Raw genomic sequence first — 20,565 nt, forward strand, 5'->3', positions numbered from 1 at the left:
AGTTGAGATAATATTTTAAATTATATCGCCGATTGTAAATTCGTGCAGAGAAAACCGATAACTGATGTAAATGTACGTACAGTATTTATTCGTATATGATATATATATTATATAATAATATAATATATATATAGTATATATATTTATCTGTTGCTTCGCAGATTAATAAAAGCCTTCACACATTATTTATAGCAAAGTTTGTCGTACAACGAGAGCACTTGTTGCATCGACGATTGCACGCAAGAATGCTCTTTCCTTATTTTGTTTTAAGAAAACGCATTCGACGCATTTAACGTTAATCTTCTTTTGATGTGACAGTTTAATGCATCCTCTTGTTTCATTTTGTTATTTTATTTGAAAACCTTGAAAATTTTTTTACGTAATCGTCGACTCAACTTGATGCCGCGCTCAAGACAAAGTCTAAGAAGATATTTTATTATTACAACATGTTATTTTATTTTTAATGTTATTTTATCCTTTATTGGTATTTTATTACATATATGTGTATTATCTGTTAGAATTTAGAACTTTATAAATATTGTACATATCAAACCCTATTCTGTTACGAATAAATATTGAAATCGTATGAATCGCATTTTCTTAAATATTTCTAATATAGCTTAAAAAAACATAACTTATTGAAGATAGAACTTTTACTTCAATATATTCGAAAAGAACAACGCCTTCCCAAAAAAGTGCAATTTTTTAATCTTTATTCAGTTGTGTATTCTATAATCGTAAGATATAAATACATTATTCTTATTGTTATTATAATAAATAGAATGATAACATAGATGATACGAAGATATACCTAACTAATAAATAGAATTTCATATCCTATATTCTGAAATACTGATCAAAACATTTTACATGTTAGAGAGTAAGAATTATATTCAATTCTATGATAAACTCCACAGATTTTAAAAATAATTTCTTTAACATCTTTTCATAAATATTTTTATACAATATATGGAACTGTATTCATATTTTTATGTAGTAGATATTTTTTATGTAGTATGTAGTAGATAGTTGAATTATTCATGAATTTAAAATTACGCCGATTCAATTGTTAATCATATTGAAGCAGTCTTTTGAATATATAAATGTACAACAAATACGCAAATAGAACAGCAAAAAAAAAAGATAGAGAATAAAAATATACGAATCAACGCCATTTTCAGAGTCCTATAAATAAAACTAATTAATCAAGAATAGAAAATAACAGAAGAAAAATAGAAAGAATAAGAATTGTTCGTCATTTTTTAAATATTAAAAATATTCTTTTCAAAGAATATTTTTAGAAATATTTAAGAGGCACTGATTTTCAATCTTTGTACTATCTTATCCTCTTTTTGAAAAGATGTTTTTGATACTCAAAAGATGGCGTCGATGATCAATTCTTATTCTATTTCTATCCTTTTATCACTGTTTGTTATTATTTATTATTTATTATTTACAGCATCCTGAAGATAGCGCTGATTTCCATATTTTTATTTTATCTCTATCCTTATCCTATTGCTATCCTTATGCCATATGATGGTAATATAAATTAAGTAAATATCTATCCCAAAGAAATTGATTTATTATCCAGAGGTCTCAATATCGTTTATATATTTTTTCATTGACTGTAGATATATTAAAAATGAATCGTCCCTGGTACCAAGAGCAACAAATAACCATGCAAACATTGCAAGTACATCTTTCGAGATGGATATTTTTTGCCAGCTATTTAATTCGTCCAGAAGAGATTGAATATTAGTGACCTAAAATATATTTAATATAAAAAAATGTTTTGCTTTAAAATCAAATACATTATTTTTTATTTACGTTTTGCAATATAGAAATGTTGGAATTATAATAATGGATTGAACTTAATTTATTGTCAATCTCTGCACAAACTTGATGAAGGCAAAAAATGGTCAGATACAAAGGAACTGCGATTATTGCTTTATTATAATCGAAATAAAGCTCACGTAAATGCTCTATATCGAATCGTGCCAAATCAAATCTAAAAAATACAATCTTATTTAAAAACTTGAAAAGTAATTAGTCTTTTAATAAATTAAATTTACTTATCAAATGTTGCCACAATGCATAAAGCGATAAGAAATGAGAAATTATTTGTATAAATTTCGGAATATTTTGAATATTTTACAATAAATTCCATGGAATTACTAAAAACTGTGCATAACTGAAAAAAAATTAAATAAAATTAATTAAAATACAATTACAAGAAGTTTTTTATATCAAAAAAACGTACCGTTATAAAATGCATTAATGCTGTACCAGCTAAAATACCTTGACATAAAAGACCTGCTCTTTTCCAAAATTGTTGAATCGAAATGGCTATTTTTATAGGTGGAGAACTTCGATTATCAATAGGATCAACAGCGTCTTTTTCGATTTTTTTATTTTTAGAAGAATTCATGGATAGATCTTTTGATGGATTCATTTTCATAGTAGTGAAACCACCTTTATACTGTACATAAACTTTATCTGTATTTAATACAGGAAATGACGCTTGTTCTTCATATTTATTTTGTGTATTTTCTTGTGATCTTCTTAAGATTTCTGTAATCGGCAATTCATTATCTCCTAATAAAACAAAAATAAATTTATATTCAATATTTTAATTTTTTATTAAAACTATTCAATTTACTTTTACCTATAAAATCATGTTTTTTTCTTTTCGATTTCTCCAAATCACTTTCACTATAATTTTTATCCGAATCAGACTCTGAATCAGAATCCGTTTTGTTTTGCTTCTTTTCCCCAAAATCCTCAGAATATTCATGTTTTCGTTTATCACGTCGATTGTGTTCTTCTTTTTGCTTCTCAATAACTCTTTCATTGTCTTGTTTTCTTCGACTAATATGTTTTCTATGTTTCTGAAATCTTTCCAATCTTTTTTTGTTAAAGGACGCTTTTTCGATATCTTCAAATTTTTCTTGTCCTCTTCGAGATTTTTTGATTTCTTCTAAATTTGTCCTTCTAGTTTTAAGGGGTGTGCTAGTATTCTGAAGATACGGTGAATACCGAGTACTGTCGGTAAGTGACGAAGACTCCTCGGTATTGCTTGATTCATTCCTGCGTGGAATTTCCGAGATATTCCATCGTTTTGGAATTCTTTCGGCTGACCGACTCATTCTACCGATTCTTCATTCGATTTGAATCTTATTGTATCATAATTAGAACACATTATATTTAAATATATTCGCTTCACTAGAAATAAGAACAGTTTAATAACCAGCGTATTCCTCCGTAATTCCTCCGTAAATAGGGAAAGTTACTATAGTAACGGTTTGTTGTCAATACATTAAAATATATAAGTACATAGAGAAAATCGATAATTAAGGACATCAATTTTTTTTTACAATAATTATGACAAATCTAAAGGTAAATTAAATATGAAACATATATATTATAGTATATAGTATATATATATATATATGTATATATTATAGTATATAATATATATATATATATATATATAAGAAATTCATTTATTTAGCTTTTTTTTTGGTATATAAAGAAAAATAAGCATACTATCTATATAAATATTATGTAAATACAACAAAGTAAATACGATACATTGCGCAAATTTTATAAAACATTATTTACATTAAAGTTTACGTTTAATTTATTAGTTCTGTTTTATTGTGTAGAAACATTTACAAAATTTCCAAGTCGCAATGTCGAATCTCTGGATGTTTTTTCTAAAAATAAGAAAAAAAATTAAAATTATTATTAAAAAATAACAATAAATTATATACCAAGAAATTAAAAATTGATATAAAATTTTTTTAAAATACCTTTAAATTCAGTTCCATTCTATCTATTTCTCCACCAAGCATATCTACAATAGCTTCTCCATGTTTTAACATAAATGCTTCCAATTCTTTTATATCTGTCATGCCTGTTACTTCCTAAAGAATAGAATAAAATTTTTAAATTAATATAATATTTCTTGGATGTAAGACTATTACCTTTAACATTACGACAAGATCATGTTTCTCTAAATAAGATCTTGTTAATTCTCTTCCATCAAAATCTAATTCAGCCTTGTACCGAACTAAATTATTACCCATATCGATACCCTTAACGTCATAAATTGCTCGAACCTGATAAATAATTAATTTAAATAAAATTATTCAAAATTATAATTAATAAAATACAAAGATAAAAATATTACCATTATATCCGATTCCAATTCCGCGTTAATTTTGTCAAGATCTTCTTGAGATATGCTTCTTCCAATTAAAGCAGCAGCATTTGTATGTATTATAAATCCAGCTACTGCACCAAGTAGACCACCAACCAAAAGAGATCCAATTGCGTCAAACATTGGATTTTCTAAAAGAGAAGTTAAACCCATGCAGGCGGCTGCGCATACAAGACCAATCACCTATAAATTTTAAAAGAATATTTTATGTTCAATTATATTTAATTCTATTCTTTTTTTTTTTTTTATCTAATAAATACCGCTGCTAAATCTTCCGTGAGTACAACATTCACGGATGGATCTTGTCCTGCTAATACATATTCTTTAAATGTCTGTCGTTTTTCTTCCGCTCCTCTTTTTATTGATTGTATTGCTACTAATAAAGTTGCTCCTTCTGATACTAAAGAACCAAATATTATAAAATATGCCCAATAAAAGGATTCTATTGGCGAAGGATAAAAAAGACCATGGATTCCATGATAAATCGATAGACCAGTTCCAACACAAAAGATACCAACACCAGATATTAAAGAAGATACATATCTCATATTTGTATAACCATATGGATGATCAGGGTTAGGAGTCTAAAAAAAAAAATTTCAAATATAATATAATTATAATATTTTATATATATAATTATATATATAATTATATGTGTACATATTTAATTTCATATGACATAATATACATACTTGTACTGATTTATGAATACCATATGCTAATATTAACTGATTACATGTATCTGCAGCAGAATGTACACATTCTGAAAACATACTGTGCGAACCAGTGTACAACCAAGCACACAATTTAAATAAAAAATTACAACCATTTCTAAAAAATGTATTAAAGATTAATTTAATAAGATTAATTTAATAGAAGAAAAGAAATATTTTCAAATATAAATGAAGAATAGTACTTACATGGCAATAGCAGTTAAAACCACTTTACCAGATCTTCCAAGAAGGCCTTCTTGTTCAAAAATTTGGGTTTTACTACCCATTTCTCGTCTATAATCTCTTAATCTTCGTTTGACAGTAAATATATCTATGAAATGATAAAATATTTAAGTTAAAAGATTAATTAATGCATGAAAATGATTATAAAATAAATGAAAACTAAATGAAATATAAATGAAAATAAATCTGTAAAAAGGAAATGAAATAAAGCTTTAACTATAATTTAAATAATATATTAATCTATTTATAAAGATTTAATCTTAAAAATACATAGAAATATATATACAAAAATTTAAAATTTATTATATTTAAAAAAAAAGAATTTTATCCTTACTTTGCTGATATGCTTTCCGTTCAAGTTCTTTTTTAAGAAGTTCTTTTTCTAAAATTTCTCGTGATCCCCAAACTTCTATTGCTCTGAAAGTAATTACAGAATCTTAAATGTTATTGTGTAATTTTTATTATAAGAATGATTATTTCATTATATTTCACTTAAAATATATATCTTACTTAGCTTCTACATCTTTTCTCCAATAAACAGTAATTGGAGGTTCAAATTCATAAGGTGATCTTCTTTTTGTCTTTGGTAGATTTTCAAGATCAGATGGTTTCAATAAAAAATCAGACATAGCTCTAACTGGTGTAATAAAATTACGTTCTAAAGATGATACTTTTTTATCCATCTTTTTCTTTTTAGCTATAAATAAATATATGATATTAAATATATGAATATAAATAATAGCAAAAATAAAAACATATAATGATTTTTAAAAAAAATTAAAAATCAATAAAAAAATTTTTTACTATACTTTTTTGACTATATTTCCTTCTGTACCTTCTGTCTTCAAATTTTGTTGGCCTTCTTTAGCTTCATCAGGTTTAACATCTAACTTTCTTTCTTTCAATTGTCCCAAATTTTCTTCTTTTAATTCTATTATTGTTTGTTGTACATTATTTTCTGATTGTTTATTTATCTTTCCTGTATCTTCTTTTTGTACTTTTGCTATGACAGATATTGGCTTGGACATTGTAACAAAAATCCACCTCCATTTTTGTGAATGTTCTCTTTTTTTTGCATTAAAAATCTTTTGAGGATTTGCAATTCTATGCAATTTACCTCCTATATTATAATTATATGTTATCAAAGTACTAGTATGTCTTTTTGCATATCCCACTTGAAACATATATAAACATTCTTTGTTATAATAATTAATATTTTGAAGAAATTTCAGAAGATTAGGAGCTCGTTGTATCATGTTTTCAGTAGTTGATTGCTGCCAAATATTCCAGAAGGATACAATTTTATAAAAAAGTATGAATTATCTAACCTATTCAAAAATGAATAATATTTAAATGTATTTATTAGTAATTATTTTTTTATTTAAGTATTTTGTAAATATATATAATAAAATTCTTCTTTAATTATTAATAAGAATAAAATAATTAAAATTTAAATAATCTTAAAATAGTTACAAATGATTAAAAAACAGAACATATTTTGAAATATTTTTTTACCTTCGTACATTATCTTATTTTATACAATAAAATACATTATTGATAATGTTATTAAAAAAATACTGTTCAGTGTTCAAATTGATATTTAAAAAAAATGGTTCGATAAAAATCCTTCAAACTGTCATAAAGCTAATCAGCTACTGTCCAATATATCAGTACCAATATGGATAATAAAGCATCGATGCAATTTAAAAAAATTTAATGACAAAAATTGATTTTTTACATAGTCATTTATTATTATAATTATTATTAATTAATTTACTCGATCTTTTTTATATACCATACGATTGCATTAATTATATTAAAAATAAAAATACGAATTTAATACGAAGTATGAGAATATATCTTAAAATAAACATATCAAGGATATTAATCACTTTATTAATTTATTCACAATTGTTTTAATAATAGAAAGTTAATTTTATACATCTTTATTTATATAGGATTGAAAAATATAACAAGATTTGTTTTGTATATATATTATCTATATACATATTGTCTATCAAGACAACACACTGTTCTAAATGTATAAGTTTATTGATACGTATAATAGAATATATATATATATATATATATATATATTATTTTTATATCCATTAATTTATAAAAAATTATGTAAAAAAATATACCAATAAATATTAATTAATATTTAATTTCGATTGGTTGATTATTAGTTGCGTGTACGTATATATCTTTTTTACAATATGTATGCTGCGCCCTTGTCAAACGGATAGGAAAAAACAACACAAAATAAATAGCTATGGATGGAAATCAATCAAAAGCAAGTGATTCACAGTTTATTTCGTTTCAAGATTTTCCTTCAATAAATCATGAAGGAAATATTACTCAAGCACAATTGGATATTAACACGACCACTCATCAAGGTTTTAATAACCTCTCAAGTGACACTTCAGGCATTGGTATTATCGAAGATCTTCAGGGAATGCCTGATAAAAATGAAGGTTTATACTTTTAAAATCTTTTATTCAGTTTTAGATAATTTTACGAATTTAATTCGTATTGTCATTTACATAATAGATATTATAATTTAAAATACTTTCAATATTAGATGTCTGATTATACACGTTTTTAAAATTTTATTTTTTCTTTTCTAGCCAATTCATCACGCAATTTTTGGACAATAGAGTATTATCAAAAGTTCTTTAATGTAAAGACAAATGATGTGGTAGAAAGAATTAAAAGATCTATGTTTCCACATGGTAGTGAAAATTATTTGATATCCCATATTAGACCAAATCCAGATCTTTATGGTCCCTTTTGGATTTGTGTTACACTAATATTTTCTATTGCCATTAGTGGAAATCTGGCTGATTATTTACAAACAGCTAATTCAAGTAAATATCATTGGAGGTATGAATTTCATATTGTATCTTACGCTGCAACCTGTATATTTTTATATGCATGGTTATTACCACTTACTTTGTGGGGAGCTCTAAAATGGACTACAAGCACAAGAGATACAGAGGAGGAATTAATTGAGGTTTGATATTGTCTATTTATTTTTTTTTAAGTATATAATAATTTTCAAAGAAATATTCTTTTATTTTAGTCTTATGCAACTCCTGGTCTTTTAGAACTTATATGCCTTTATGGTTATTCTTTGGCTATTTATATTCCTGTAGCTTTTTTTTGGACAATTCAAATTGAATGGTTGCAGTGGAGTTTAGTCGTAGTAGCAACTTTTTTATCTGGAGGGGTGTTACTAAGGTCTTTGTTGCCTTTAATAACAGGTATTGCATTATAAATATATTTCTAAAACAATGAGAATAAATTGATAGAATATATTAATTTTCAGGCAGGTATAGGATAATGTATATTGTAATAATCCTTGGTATGCACCTTTTATTGGCAATAGGATTTATGCGATACTTTTTTCATATACCATCAAAGACTTTAATCGAACACACAACACAAATGCAAACAGAAATTATAGGAAATCAAGGTGCAAATAATCATTCTGGTTAATTATATTTCAATTTGTTATATGTCAACAATGGTGGATTTGAAAGCATCTATATTTTATAATAAGTTGCCGATAATATTGGCAAGCACATTTATTCCAATAAATACTGACTGATAAAAAATGGAATGATAAAATCGCACATATTCGTTGAAAGTTAATTCCGTTTTTGTGCATGTAGATGTAGTATTTATACTATACCTGTGAGCAAAAAATAAATGAAAATAACTAAAATTTGTCACATTTGAGGCACTAGTGTTTATTAAAAACATTTCAGTCAATTCATATCAAATATATATATATATATATATATACGTATATATATATATGTATATATAATATTCCTGTGTGTCAGGGCAATATAGAAGGCCAACAAAATGTCTGGTTGATTTATTTTCACAGCCCCTATTTTAATATAGGGACGCGTTACATATCAACGCAACACATATCATTTACAATCATACGAACCTCCATATTGTACATAGTAATTGTTAGTACTTGTAATATAATAGTATTTATAATTACTAGTCGTCGTTAATACAATCGTACGTAATTTATTAAGATTTTCTTCTTTATTATGATTAATCAATGTGATAAAAGGCAACATTCACTTTGTAATAGTATCGTCACATTATTATCATCGGTCTATCAATATTATATCATGACAGTAGTAATTTGCCGTTTAACGTTATTACACAAACGATGCAACATTGATATATTGATAAATAACTTTCCAATTGTTTATCGTGATTTTACTAGATTTTTTTTTATATCATACGAAAACGGTTTACGTGATCTTCGTTGGCGCTATTACCGAAAAGAAACGAGTGCTGTGAAAAGCTATTTTTACTAATATAAGAATGTTCATTTTATTTACAAACGATTTCGCGTTTGGATCTAATTGGAAGTTAAAAGTATTTCTTTCTCTTTTTTCTTTTCTTTTTTAACTTTTTCAGAAAGTACCAACACGATAATCTTGTAAAAGTCCAAGCAATTCGCAAGAGATAACACGATAGTAAAATTTAGCAAATATTTTGAATTCTACCAAGTCTTTCGTTTTGCAAGCCTTGTCGATGTGAGCGTTGCGTGTACAAAATAGAAAAAAGTTCGACCAGAACTTGACTCCTTTAAAGTAAATAGTATAGCATCTCTTGTAGCCTGTATTTTCGTTCACACTTGTGCAATATTTTTTATATTTTTTTACTTTGATTACTAAAAATTAAAATCAATTAAATTATGATTCGATGACCATTGATGAGAATAAAAATTGATAGATACGAATTATTCGAGTATTTAAACACAAATTCTGTCATAATAAAATCAGTAATATTTTTTAATCAATTGATCTTGAATATTAAATTTTGTCAAAATTTTGTCAAAAGTTTGTCAAATATTTAAATCAATGCATACTTTTGTATAGCTGTATAAACAATATGTTTAAGGAAATATAATATTGGATTATGGTGAGATGGGCGCAAAAGTTATGGAATATGTTGTGCAGACAATGATGTTTTTTTAATACTGTAAAACAATAAACATTTTTTATTAGATCGGTATTTTCGCTTGGACATTGGTATCCTTGATACAAGCTACCAGAATTTCTGTTCGAGCGTTTAAAGTAAAGCGTTTCGACGATCACGAAACCGCCGGAACGATATTCTACAATTTACGGCTAGTGCTCACAACGACTTGGTCCAACGTGTTTACAAGATAATTACAGTCAAAGTTTGCGAATAGGCAGGAGCAATAATAACGAGTAATAAATCTACGACAGTCTACTTAGTTACTTGTTTTTTTTCTTCTCTCAATCTTTTCTGCAATGTTACACGAAACGATATTTTTGTTTCTCATCTCTCCTTTTCTTTTTTTTTTTTTTTTAAATATTAAATATTAAGATTCTCAACGCGTTTACACGGACAAGGAGAGCGTGTTAAACGAATTGAGAGAAAGATTTGCAATTAATTCTTATTACCGTTATTTACAATTAGGTGTGTCGCCGGGCATGTCTATCGTTATTATTGTTAATATTAATATTATATAATATACATTTTCTTCTTCTATTTCGAAAATGCAAACACGCATAACTATTACAGAAACATACAGAGCAACTGTGCGCAAGTTGCACGCCAGGCGCCCTTTAAATATTACACATAGATAATAATTTTTACCCTGGTTTTATCAATTATTACAAGTATACGCATATATGTATATGTATGTACTTTTATATATATATATATATATATATACACATACTTATATAACATTGCTCATAAATGTCATATTTTCTTTATACAATCGTTGACTATCATTTTCTACCATGTTACACAATATTGCGGTAATTTCAGTCGCATGCTTAAATAGTATGTAATCCATTTCCTTTTTTTTTTTATCCTAAATTTCGAAATTTTTACTTGCAATAAACAAACTTTAAACGATACTAAAGTAAGTCGTTGAATTTGAACGAGATCACTACTACATATTCTTGAAAAATTACTTTTCTCCTTCTTAAAAAAAATTTATTTATTTTTTATGAAATATTACATTAGATTGAAAATGAAATGATAATGTACGATACGAGAAAGACGCGTTAATACTTATATATATATACATATCTTTTTTTTCAGATTTTCTTTTTATTTTTTATCTTGCCAAAATTGTAATTATATTGTTAATTATTGTTATTTCAAAGCTTTCTGCGTTTCTTAACATTTTTGTGTGCGATTTATCATAGACCAAGATATATTACCAATCTCGAACCAATTTTTACTATCAATCATGATGAAAATGCATATTTGGAAAGTGGTAACTACCGCACGGTCGGTTTTCAATTCGTTTAAATTACATCTAATATGTTTTGCAATTTGACTACTTCGGTTAATCAAGATGCGCGTGAATTCGTGATTAAAAATCCCCGCTTTTTTTCACGTTCGCGAGGAATTTCTACTCTTTATTGTACTATCTAGGTGAATGCTATGTTTTTCGAAAAATTAAAGGCGAACAAAAAAAAGGAAAGGGATATATAGGTGTTTAACTTTCCTGTCTTTTTTCTTTCTTTTTTCTTTTTTTTTTTTTCAATAGAAATCTTTTAAGAGGAGAATGGATATCAAATTTTTGGTATCGACGACCGTGACACGTTTGATATGTTCTTTTCTAGACCGAAGCTACACAATTCAATTTGGAAAAGTCACTAAATTTTTATTTTTTTAGAAATTAGTAAACGCAAAATCTGGATTCTAAGAAAGATTCAGAAAGACGAGATCTTTTGCGAGTACTCTTGAGTACTTGTCGAGTACTATTCGAGTACTTTCAAATATATCGAATCGCTCAGTCGCTTTACCGTAACTTTCTAAGAAGATAAAGATTAGTCCGTTTTGGTCAATTACTTAGGACAGATAGTTAACTTTAATAACTAACACGATTAAAAAACTACGAGAAACTTACATTCGAAGAATACACATTACTAACTGTATGTACGTGTATACAATGTGTCATTACTTTTGCGCGCTATGAAATTCTTGTTGCTTTCTAAATTTTTATCGTACAATTAGACTGTTTTTTAAATACGTGTTCTACGAGTAAGGTTCGAATAAAAATCCAGTACGTTACACGTTTCCATTATTTGTGTGTATGTATATATGTGTGTATGTGTATGTGTGTAAATGCATCACGTAAAAATGTGTTCGAAACGTATCGCGCTAAAAGCACAGTTATAGAAACAGAGAAGAAACACGTAGCGAACATAGACACGGGCTAAAATTTTTTTGTTCGTGCCCGAGGAGAAAGAATTCGCCAGCGTGGTTCGTCGAGTTCGATGCAAAGTTATAAAAAAGGGACGTTTCGTTTGCTCCTCTTCCACTTCTATTAACGAACGAGTTTTTCACCTATGGCTTATAAGAACGTGAGACTTTTTTTTTTTTGTTTTGATCAAATGTTCCACGTTGATCGTTAATTTTTTTTTTCTTTTTTTTCCTTTTTTATTCCGATCGAACGGTTCGTTTGATTGCGTGCTTAAGTGATAACAGGTACATAAATTACACACGAACTAGTAGTGAACTATAATTTTTTTCTTTTCTCTCTTCTCTTTTCAAAAGCTTCTTTCCGGAATTGGCTGGTACTTGGGGAATGTTCGGCGATGCATTTGTCCGGTTTTTTTTCTTTTCTCGATTTTTTTTTTTTTTTTTTTGATTCACGTCGATCTCTCACGAATTGTCTCGATTGTTCAACGACAATCCTTTTGCTTAAATATTTTTCAATCGACACGACGAGATCTCTTCCCGTTGCACACAACGTGCAAGACACAAGAGTATTGAGATTGTAAGAAAAACTAAAAAAAAAACGCGGGAAGTGAAACCGGTGTTGGCTATACCCGATATTTCTTTTCTTTTCCTGATACGACTTCCTTTCAAGCGTATGAGAAGGTGTGAGAACGTGGACGATACAGTTATCTCTGTTGTTTATCGACGAAAAGGATAAAACAGACTCGTCGATCGGATGATGATTGGAATAAGGATTCGCGGCCGTAGCATAAAAGAGAGAAAAAAGGGAGACAACGTTTGACAAAGAATAGAGCCGTAAAAAGACAGCGAAAATTCAGTTGAAAAAGTGTCCGAGCGAATACACGGACATCTGCATTTATTAACTATTTAGAACATAGTGATGCTTGCGTGAACTTTTCTCTTTCTTTCTCTGTCGTTTATACTTTTTGCATTTTTATTGTTATTGTTATTATTATTATTATTATTATTATTATTATTATTATTATTTATTATTTATTATTATTTTAAATGTTTCTTTTCGTTTATTCATTTCTTCTTTTTTCTTTCTTGTTTTTTTCTTTTTTTTTTTTTTGCTAATTATCAATTGTTCAAGTTGCATAGCTTATTTTCTTGATTACATTTTTTTACGCGGCTTCAAAGAGCATCGAAGCTCTCGTCGATCACCTTAAGCATTAGTCTTTAGTGTTTGATTATTATACTACAGTAATATACAGAAAATTGTGGTTCTCGTCCCTGCTAGCCTGCTCGTCCATCGAATCAATTTTATCTCCCATTAGTTCGCAATTGTAGTTCGATTTTAATTTGTCGCTGGACGAGCAGTCCCCGGGGCTTTCAATTAATATTCAATAATTACAATACACTAAATATAATCGGCCCGTGTATATTAAAATATAAATATCAAATAGACTTTTTGCCCCCAGGATGTATGCACCTAAATGCCGATGCGCGACTTAAAAATTGAGAAACGTTCGTTAAGTAAGTCGTCACCGATTAGTCAAAACCCCTGTTGTCGAAAATACGGGGAGCTCGTCACCACCAAAATTTCGATAAAATCCAAAAAACGAATTTTATTATCATCATCATCATCATCATCATCATCATCATCATCATCATCATCATCATCATCATCATTATTATTATTATTATTATTATTATTATTAACAGAGAAAAATATTCAGTCGATAGTCGATTGTTTTATTTATTTATTTTTTTTTTTTCTCTAATCGAGACGAGATTTTCTACGTGTAATTATCTATAGATTTCGGTAGTGACGAGCCACCTCGAGATGAGATTAGAATTTTTCGGTTTATCTACTAGATGATATTATAATGTTCCATAACTCCATTACAGTATCGAAACGTCGTGTCGGTCGACAGTGACGAAGAAGATTTCGATCAATCGTTTGATTCACCGTACAATTTAAAGCCTAAATACTTTTTGATTTGTCTGCTGATTGATTTATAATTGTCGTTCGTTTTCCATCGTTCTTTTCCAACGAAGCGTTTATTGTCAGACACACTAAAGTGAAGCCAAAGAACAGGGACTCGTCGCGGTCGGTCGACCCAACGCCGTGAACCGTAACGCAGCGGTTCTTTCGCAGGTTTTTTCTACCCTTTCTTCTTCTTCTTTTTTTTTTCCCTTTCTTTCTTTCTCGTTCGCTATTCTATATAACAATTCCTTTCTCTCGAAACTTATTATTATTACCAATTTTTTCCAACAGTTTTTCTAATATTCGACGACGACAACGACGACATTCGGATTCGACTCGTATAGTTCCGTATAGTTCGTGCACAAACTATTTCCGAGACCAAACTAAACCTATGCTTTGTACTCTGGTCGACCTCTGAAATAATTCATCGCACGCGCAAGCAGTGGATATCTCAATTTTTCTTTGCCTTCTATTATACAATTTTTATATATGTATATGATGTATATTCATATATGTATATGTATATATATATATGTATATGTATATATGTGTATGTATGTGTATGTGTGTAAAGAGAGAAACGGTGTTCAACGAAATAACCGAGCATAAAAACGCGAGAGGAATCGAATTTCAAGTTAACGAAAATAATTAGTCCGGTCGAAAAAACGAAATTCTAGAAGATATTCTGCATGGATCGTCGATATATAAGGCACGCTCTACTAGTAAATAAATTTGACGAGTCGACGAGTACGAGTGGTTGCACTCGGTAGTTTCGACACACCGATATACACACTTTTACAGGCCATGCGTTTTTTTAAGCTGATTCGATCGTTCGTAAACAAACACGAGAAGAGAAAAACCGTTGGTCGATTTCATAAACCGTTTCTTCCCTCCTATTCGATATCGCGAATACAACTTGCGCCTTCTTCTGCGTTCTACAATTCTACAGCGGAAGTCGCGCAAAGTGAAAAGCGGTAGACAGAAAAAAATGCCGTCTCTCGGATGCTCGGATATCTGTTGTACACCATTCTCGTTCGACGACTCCGCGACCGTGCGGCCGCCATTACGCACGCGGCAAAGACAATCGGCGCAGCCTGAGAGTTTTAATACTTTAAGACAGACTTTCTGCGAAAGCTTAAAAAAACTTTTTCTTTTTCTTCTCCTTTCCTCCTACGTGTGTATACTTGTGTGTTTCACTCATTCTCTCTCTCTCTCTCTCTCTTTCTCTCTCTTCCCCTCCCCTGCCTTTTCCTTTTTATCTCTTCGTTCGTTTTTCTAAGCTAAATACCGCCATTTAGAAACTTCATTTTACACTCGCTACGACAGCGATCGATCGGGGTTTATGCTATGTTGCTGGATGCGCGATCGTACGAAGGATCCACGTGTAATCCGAATCCATCGACGAGTTTAACGTTCGTTTCTTTTCGAATTTTTTATTTATTTATTTATTTTTTTTTTCTCTTGAAATTTTACCTGACACCGCGAAGTATACAATTCGACTTTTTTTTCGATTCAAGAACGAAATCGAGAACGATCGACCTTGTTCAAAACTTTCGATGAATTCGGTGACACGTGGTTAACGATAATTTACACATTTATACATTTGTATTCGTTACGTATAGGATAAAGAAGTTTGGCAAACAATGTCAATATTAATCGACGGCACGAAGGACTTATCCTCTCAACATGTGTGTGTGTGTGTATATGTGTACGTGTATATTAGTGTAACTATTATACATGTATCGATGATAATGTTACCGCGATAAGGCAATGCTATGAAAATTCTTCGCGTAAAAAGGATTAAACAAGAAGAAAGGGAAAAGACGAGTGAAAAATCTGAACTGAAAAGTTCGAGAATTTTGAGAAAAAAAAAAAAAGAATTTGTTTTTTTTTTTTTGTCACCTTTCCGAACAAGCCCGGCTTCTTTTCGAACAAGTGGAAGAGAAAATTACGATCAGAGAACGAAAAGATACTAAACACACTGTCGTCGTGGAAGATGGATGAAAAGATCCATATGTATATATATATATATTCCTTATTTTTCCAAGATATCTTACGATCAATTTAGGTTGATTAAAAAAAATTAATTAAAAGATACAACAAGATATGTTGTATCAGCCCATACGACACGAATGAAACAATACAATAATTTGTAATCACAACGATGTTAAATCCGTTATCCAATAATAATAATAGTTACAAATAGTGCTACTGCTATCATAGTATAATTAAAATACACAAAAGGCGAACATTCATAGGCGGTACAAATATATAATATAGCCATATAGCGAATAGATTTATCTGTAACAGCGAATTCGTCTTATTCGTACGATTGTATAAAGTTCTAAGTTTTAAAGAAGTTTTAGATAGACCTGTTTTAACTTCGTTACATTATTTCTTTCTTTCTTTCTTTCCTCACCGAATCTCATCTTTAGTTTTTTTTTCAGTTTAGTTTTAACTTTCATTATTTCAAAGTTATGGAAATAGAAATCCATGGATAGAAATTAGATTTTCGTACGATTGAAAATCTCGTGGAAGGAATCCCGAACCGAGGAGAATCCTTTGAACACTGGTGAAGAATAAACGACCAATATCTCCAAAACTACCTATAGAAGAAAAAAAAAAAAGTTTGTTCGCTCGAAAATAGTTTCTTTCTTTCTTTGTGAAAATACCGATCTGGTAAATAAGTAGTCCAAAGTGAAGAATGTTTCTTCCACGTGGCGCGAAACGAAAAAAAATGGGAACGCGCGTTTCGTTGAAATCGAACGCTTGAAAAAGAAGGAAACGTATTACAAAAAAAGAAAACTAGAAGTAGAAGAAAGAAAAATTCTATATTCTAAATCGTACGAACATCGAAACACCAAAATTTCTACTTTCTTCCACAGCGAATACTATCAAACTATGCCAAGGCTTAATGTCTCTAATTATCGATCCTAATTCCGTCACCCATTAAAGACGAGAAAAATCGTATTATATAACAATATAACAATGTCTAAGCAGCAGTGATGTGTTTACACGAGTGTTTCTTTCCCCCTCCCCCTCCCCATTTTCGTTAAAAACTATTAATAGATTAGCCCCTTATTCGTATAACATTATGCATAATTGTTGACAAACGATATAATACAAGTACTACCGTTAATATTATTTGCAATATTACCATAGTATAATAGTGAACATTAAGAACATCGAAGAACAGTCAGATGTGAATCGTCGATTCTATCCTAATTTTACCCGCACGTTCTATCATTTACTTCTTGCCTCTCTAATCGGACTTCATTTACCTGTTTCGTTACGATACGGAGCAGAAGAAAAGGAAACGAAAGAAATTAAAAAAAAAAAAAAAATAAAAGAGAAAAAGAAAAAAAAAATCAACAAAAGAGGAAACATCTTTTATCTTAACCGCGGTCTTCGCAGTTCGTCTCAATTCAAAATTTCATCAAAATTTTGAATCGTTTTTAAGAGAAGTCTCAAGGTACGAATTAAAACTACGAGCTATTGTAATTTCTCTTTGCACGGTGTATATATATATATCTAATATATATTAGATAGATATATATATATATATATAATCTATGAGATCGCGCGCACACGTAAACCGAACAAAGAATTCGTGCGTATGGGATCGTGAGCAAAATTCTAGTTGACGAGTTCGCGACCAACCGAAATTTAGGACAAGTATATCGTATATACATACACATATACGTCGATATAGTATACGCCGTTTGTGTTTTTTTTTTCTCTCTCTGCTTCTTCTTTTTTTCTTTTTCTTTTTTCTTTTTTTTTTCTTTTCTTTTTTTTTTTTTTTTTTTGTTTTTCATTATTCGTTTCTAAATGTAAATGTGGTCCGATCGTGATGAGCAATCCGACGATTAAAGACCAAGAACGTAAGAAGACAGACGTTTAAGAATTCACAGAGCACAATACAATATCAATCCTCTAGTAGTAACTCCAAAAATATGTTATTCTCTCCTATATTTGTAATAACTACGCTATCTATTCCTCGCAAAAAATCAGTTACTTTGTTTTACAGTGATAATATATATATATATAATATATATATATATATATATATATATAATTTTATACGAACTATCCATACAACGCGATGAACATTAAATTCTAAGTCCACAAAAAAACGTAATTTTATCTGTGGATTTCCCTTCTTTTTTTCTTTCTTTCTCTTTTATTTATCCTTTCGTATTTTTTCTTATTTTTTTTTTTTTTCTTTTTTTCATTTCTGGCCATTTCAACGAGAGTTGAATCCGTTATTATAACAGTTGTTCTAACCTCGTTCGTCGAACATTATTTTACGACACCGAATACTCGTGTACAGAAATCGATCCGTCAGTTTTTTTCGAAAAATGCTCTCTTTTCTTTTCCTATTATCGTTATTAATCATTATTTTTCCTCTCTTTCGTCCAGAGTCGAACGAAAAAATTTCGAGTTCCAAAGTTCCATGCACGAGCACTCGGGATCGAGCATTAGAGATTCCACACACTAAATAAATTTTCTATTGGACACAATCTCATTAACATTTTAGGCACTACACCTAGACACTAAGAAATCACTCCGCTCCCTTCTGCCCTGATGCGATAAGAAATATATGTACAAATTTAAAAATGATTAAAATAATATTATATATATATATATCTCTATAGCTTCGAGTGTATACATGTATGTGCACGTACGCGTATGAACGCGCACGCTTATAATCGTACGTGTATTATGTAGGTGTATTTTGTACATGTGTTCCTTGTTTTTCTTCTTTTTTTCTTTTTTTTCTGAATGTATTATGTTATGTATCATCGTGTCACCCGAAAGGAAGAGGTAAACTGTTACGCTTGCGCCCAACAATGTAACGATCTATCCTAGAAAATATCGTATCTTTTTTCTTTTTTTAGCACAATTTTCCCTCTAACGTGGTAAAAAGTATGGAAGTAAAAATCTATCACAAACATCGTCTAATCTATCACTCTGTCACTCGAAGCAAAAAATTCGCGAGAGAAAAAAAACGAGAGAAAAAAAAAAAAAAAAGAAGCTTGAGAATAAGAAAAGAAATCAAAGAATTCGAAACAAATTGGACGATGAGCAGCTAAGGTAACGTCAGTATCACCATCCTATCGAAAGTGACAATCGTATGATAACGTATAACCTTCTCGATCGTTAACGACAAACACTATACTATTTTTTTTCTTTTTATATGTTTTATATATATATATAACGCGTCATGCACGTTGGCCTATCTAAAAGCCCGACCAAAATAACATCGTGCATCGAAAATATTGGATCTTATAATTAATAAAATATCACAACTAGAACCATCGTTATAATATTACGGTACGTTTTCAAAAAAAAAAAAAAAAAAAAAAAAAAANAAAGAAAAAGAAATCGTTTTCTTTTATTTTTTTTTTTTCTTTCGCATTAGTGGTGAGCTACTGTTATTTAAATACGCGTCGACGCGACGCGTTTGGTTACTTATCTAACCGTACACAGCGTAAAACGTTGTTATTATAAAGTAACAATGACTGCGCTAATATGACTATGAGCTTGTACTGACTGACGATCTACACCTAAAAGAGTGATAAACTAACATAGGACCATTGTATAGTTGCGTATACGTACTAAACCCAAAGCTGTTAATTAATTAATTAATAATAACATCGACAATAATATAATTCTATTTGTTAGAGAGTAACCGATATCCGACTCCACAAGCTGATCATCTAAAATCTATTTTACCCAAATACTTTTTTTCATCCTCGACACTAATAACAACGTGAACTTATAATAAAATAAAATACTTATATAGATATATCGTAGTGATTAATCAGAACGATCGATTCCACGATCAGCAATTACAGTCTTATGCTAACGTTATTACGAATATTATACATCGTCAGTCAAGACTTGCTCTTTGGATGAAAAGAGAAAAAAAAAAAAAAAAAAAAAAAAAAGAAAGAAATCTGACTGAAATTCTATCGCCTATCTAGTGACACGTATGTAAATATATACGTTCGAATGTACAGAGGAAAAAAAAAAAAAATGAAGCATGATGGTACATGACTATGACGCGTGAGACTGTCGTGTGTACTCGTCTTCTACGTGTGTGTTTGTGCATGCATCGATTCACGCGACGAAAACAAAAACAAAAACAAAAACAAAAAAAAAAAAAAAAAAAAAAAAAA

General features: G+C 29.2%; 3 protein-coding genes across 3 annotated transcripts; 1 reads left to right on the top strand and 2 right to left on the bottom strand.

Annotated features, from left to right (window-relative positions):
* Positions 1–39: 39 nt before the first annotated feature.
* LOC122717887 lies at positions 40–3,146 on the bottom strand. The gene is given in 4 exon segments (XM_043942378.1): positions 40–1,763; positions 1,828–2,008; positions 2,073–2,595; positions 2,666–3,146. Coding segments are annotated over 4 exon segments (1,365 nt in total). The 3' UTR covers positions 40–1,583.
* A 352-nt stretch (positions 3,147–3,498) lies between these two features.
* Positions 3,499–6,979, bottom strand: LOC122719160 (zinc transporter 9). Its single transcript, XM_043944762.1, has 11 exons — positions 6,694–6,979; positions 6,014–6,506; positions 5,689–5,875; positions 5,513–5,595; positions 5,143–5,266; positions 4,915–5,053; positions 4,483–4,806; positions 4,193–4,405; positions 3,987–4,121; positions 3,813–3,926; positions 3,499–3,716 (listed from the first exon to the last, which is right to left on the bottom strand). The coding sequence occupies exons 2-11, from the start codon at positions 6,432–6,434 to the stop codon at positions 3,672–3,674; spliced, it is 1,785 nt and encodes a 594-aa protein (XP_043800697.1). The 5' UTR covers positions 6,435–6,506; positions 6,694–6,979; the 3' UTR covers positions 3,499–3,671.
* Positions 6,980–7,276: 297 nt separating this feature from the next.
* Positions 7,277–19,426, top strand: LOC122719168 (protein YIPF1). Its single transcript, XM_043944773.1, has 4 exons — positions 7,277–7,655; positions 7,809–8,194; positions 8,264–8,444; positions 8,510–19,426. The coding sequence occupies exons 1-4, from the start codon at positions 7,454–7,456 to the stop codon at positions 8,677–8,679; spliced, it is 939 nt and encodes a 312-aa protein (XP_043800708.1). The 5' UTR covers positions 7,277–7,453; the 3' UTR covers positions 8,680–19,426.
* Positions 19,427–20,565: the final 1,139 nt, after the last annotated feature.

Source organism: Apis laboriosa, unplaced genomic scaffold, assembly GCF_014066325.1.
Source record: "Apis laboriosa isolate Shangri-la unplaced genomic scaffold, ASM1406632v1 scaffold11_cov152, whole genome shotgun sequence".
In the NCBI taxonomy this organism is placed as follows: domain Eukaryota; kingdom Metazoa; phylum Arthropoda; class Insecta; order Hymenoptera; family Apidae; genus Apis; species Apis laboriosa.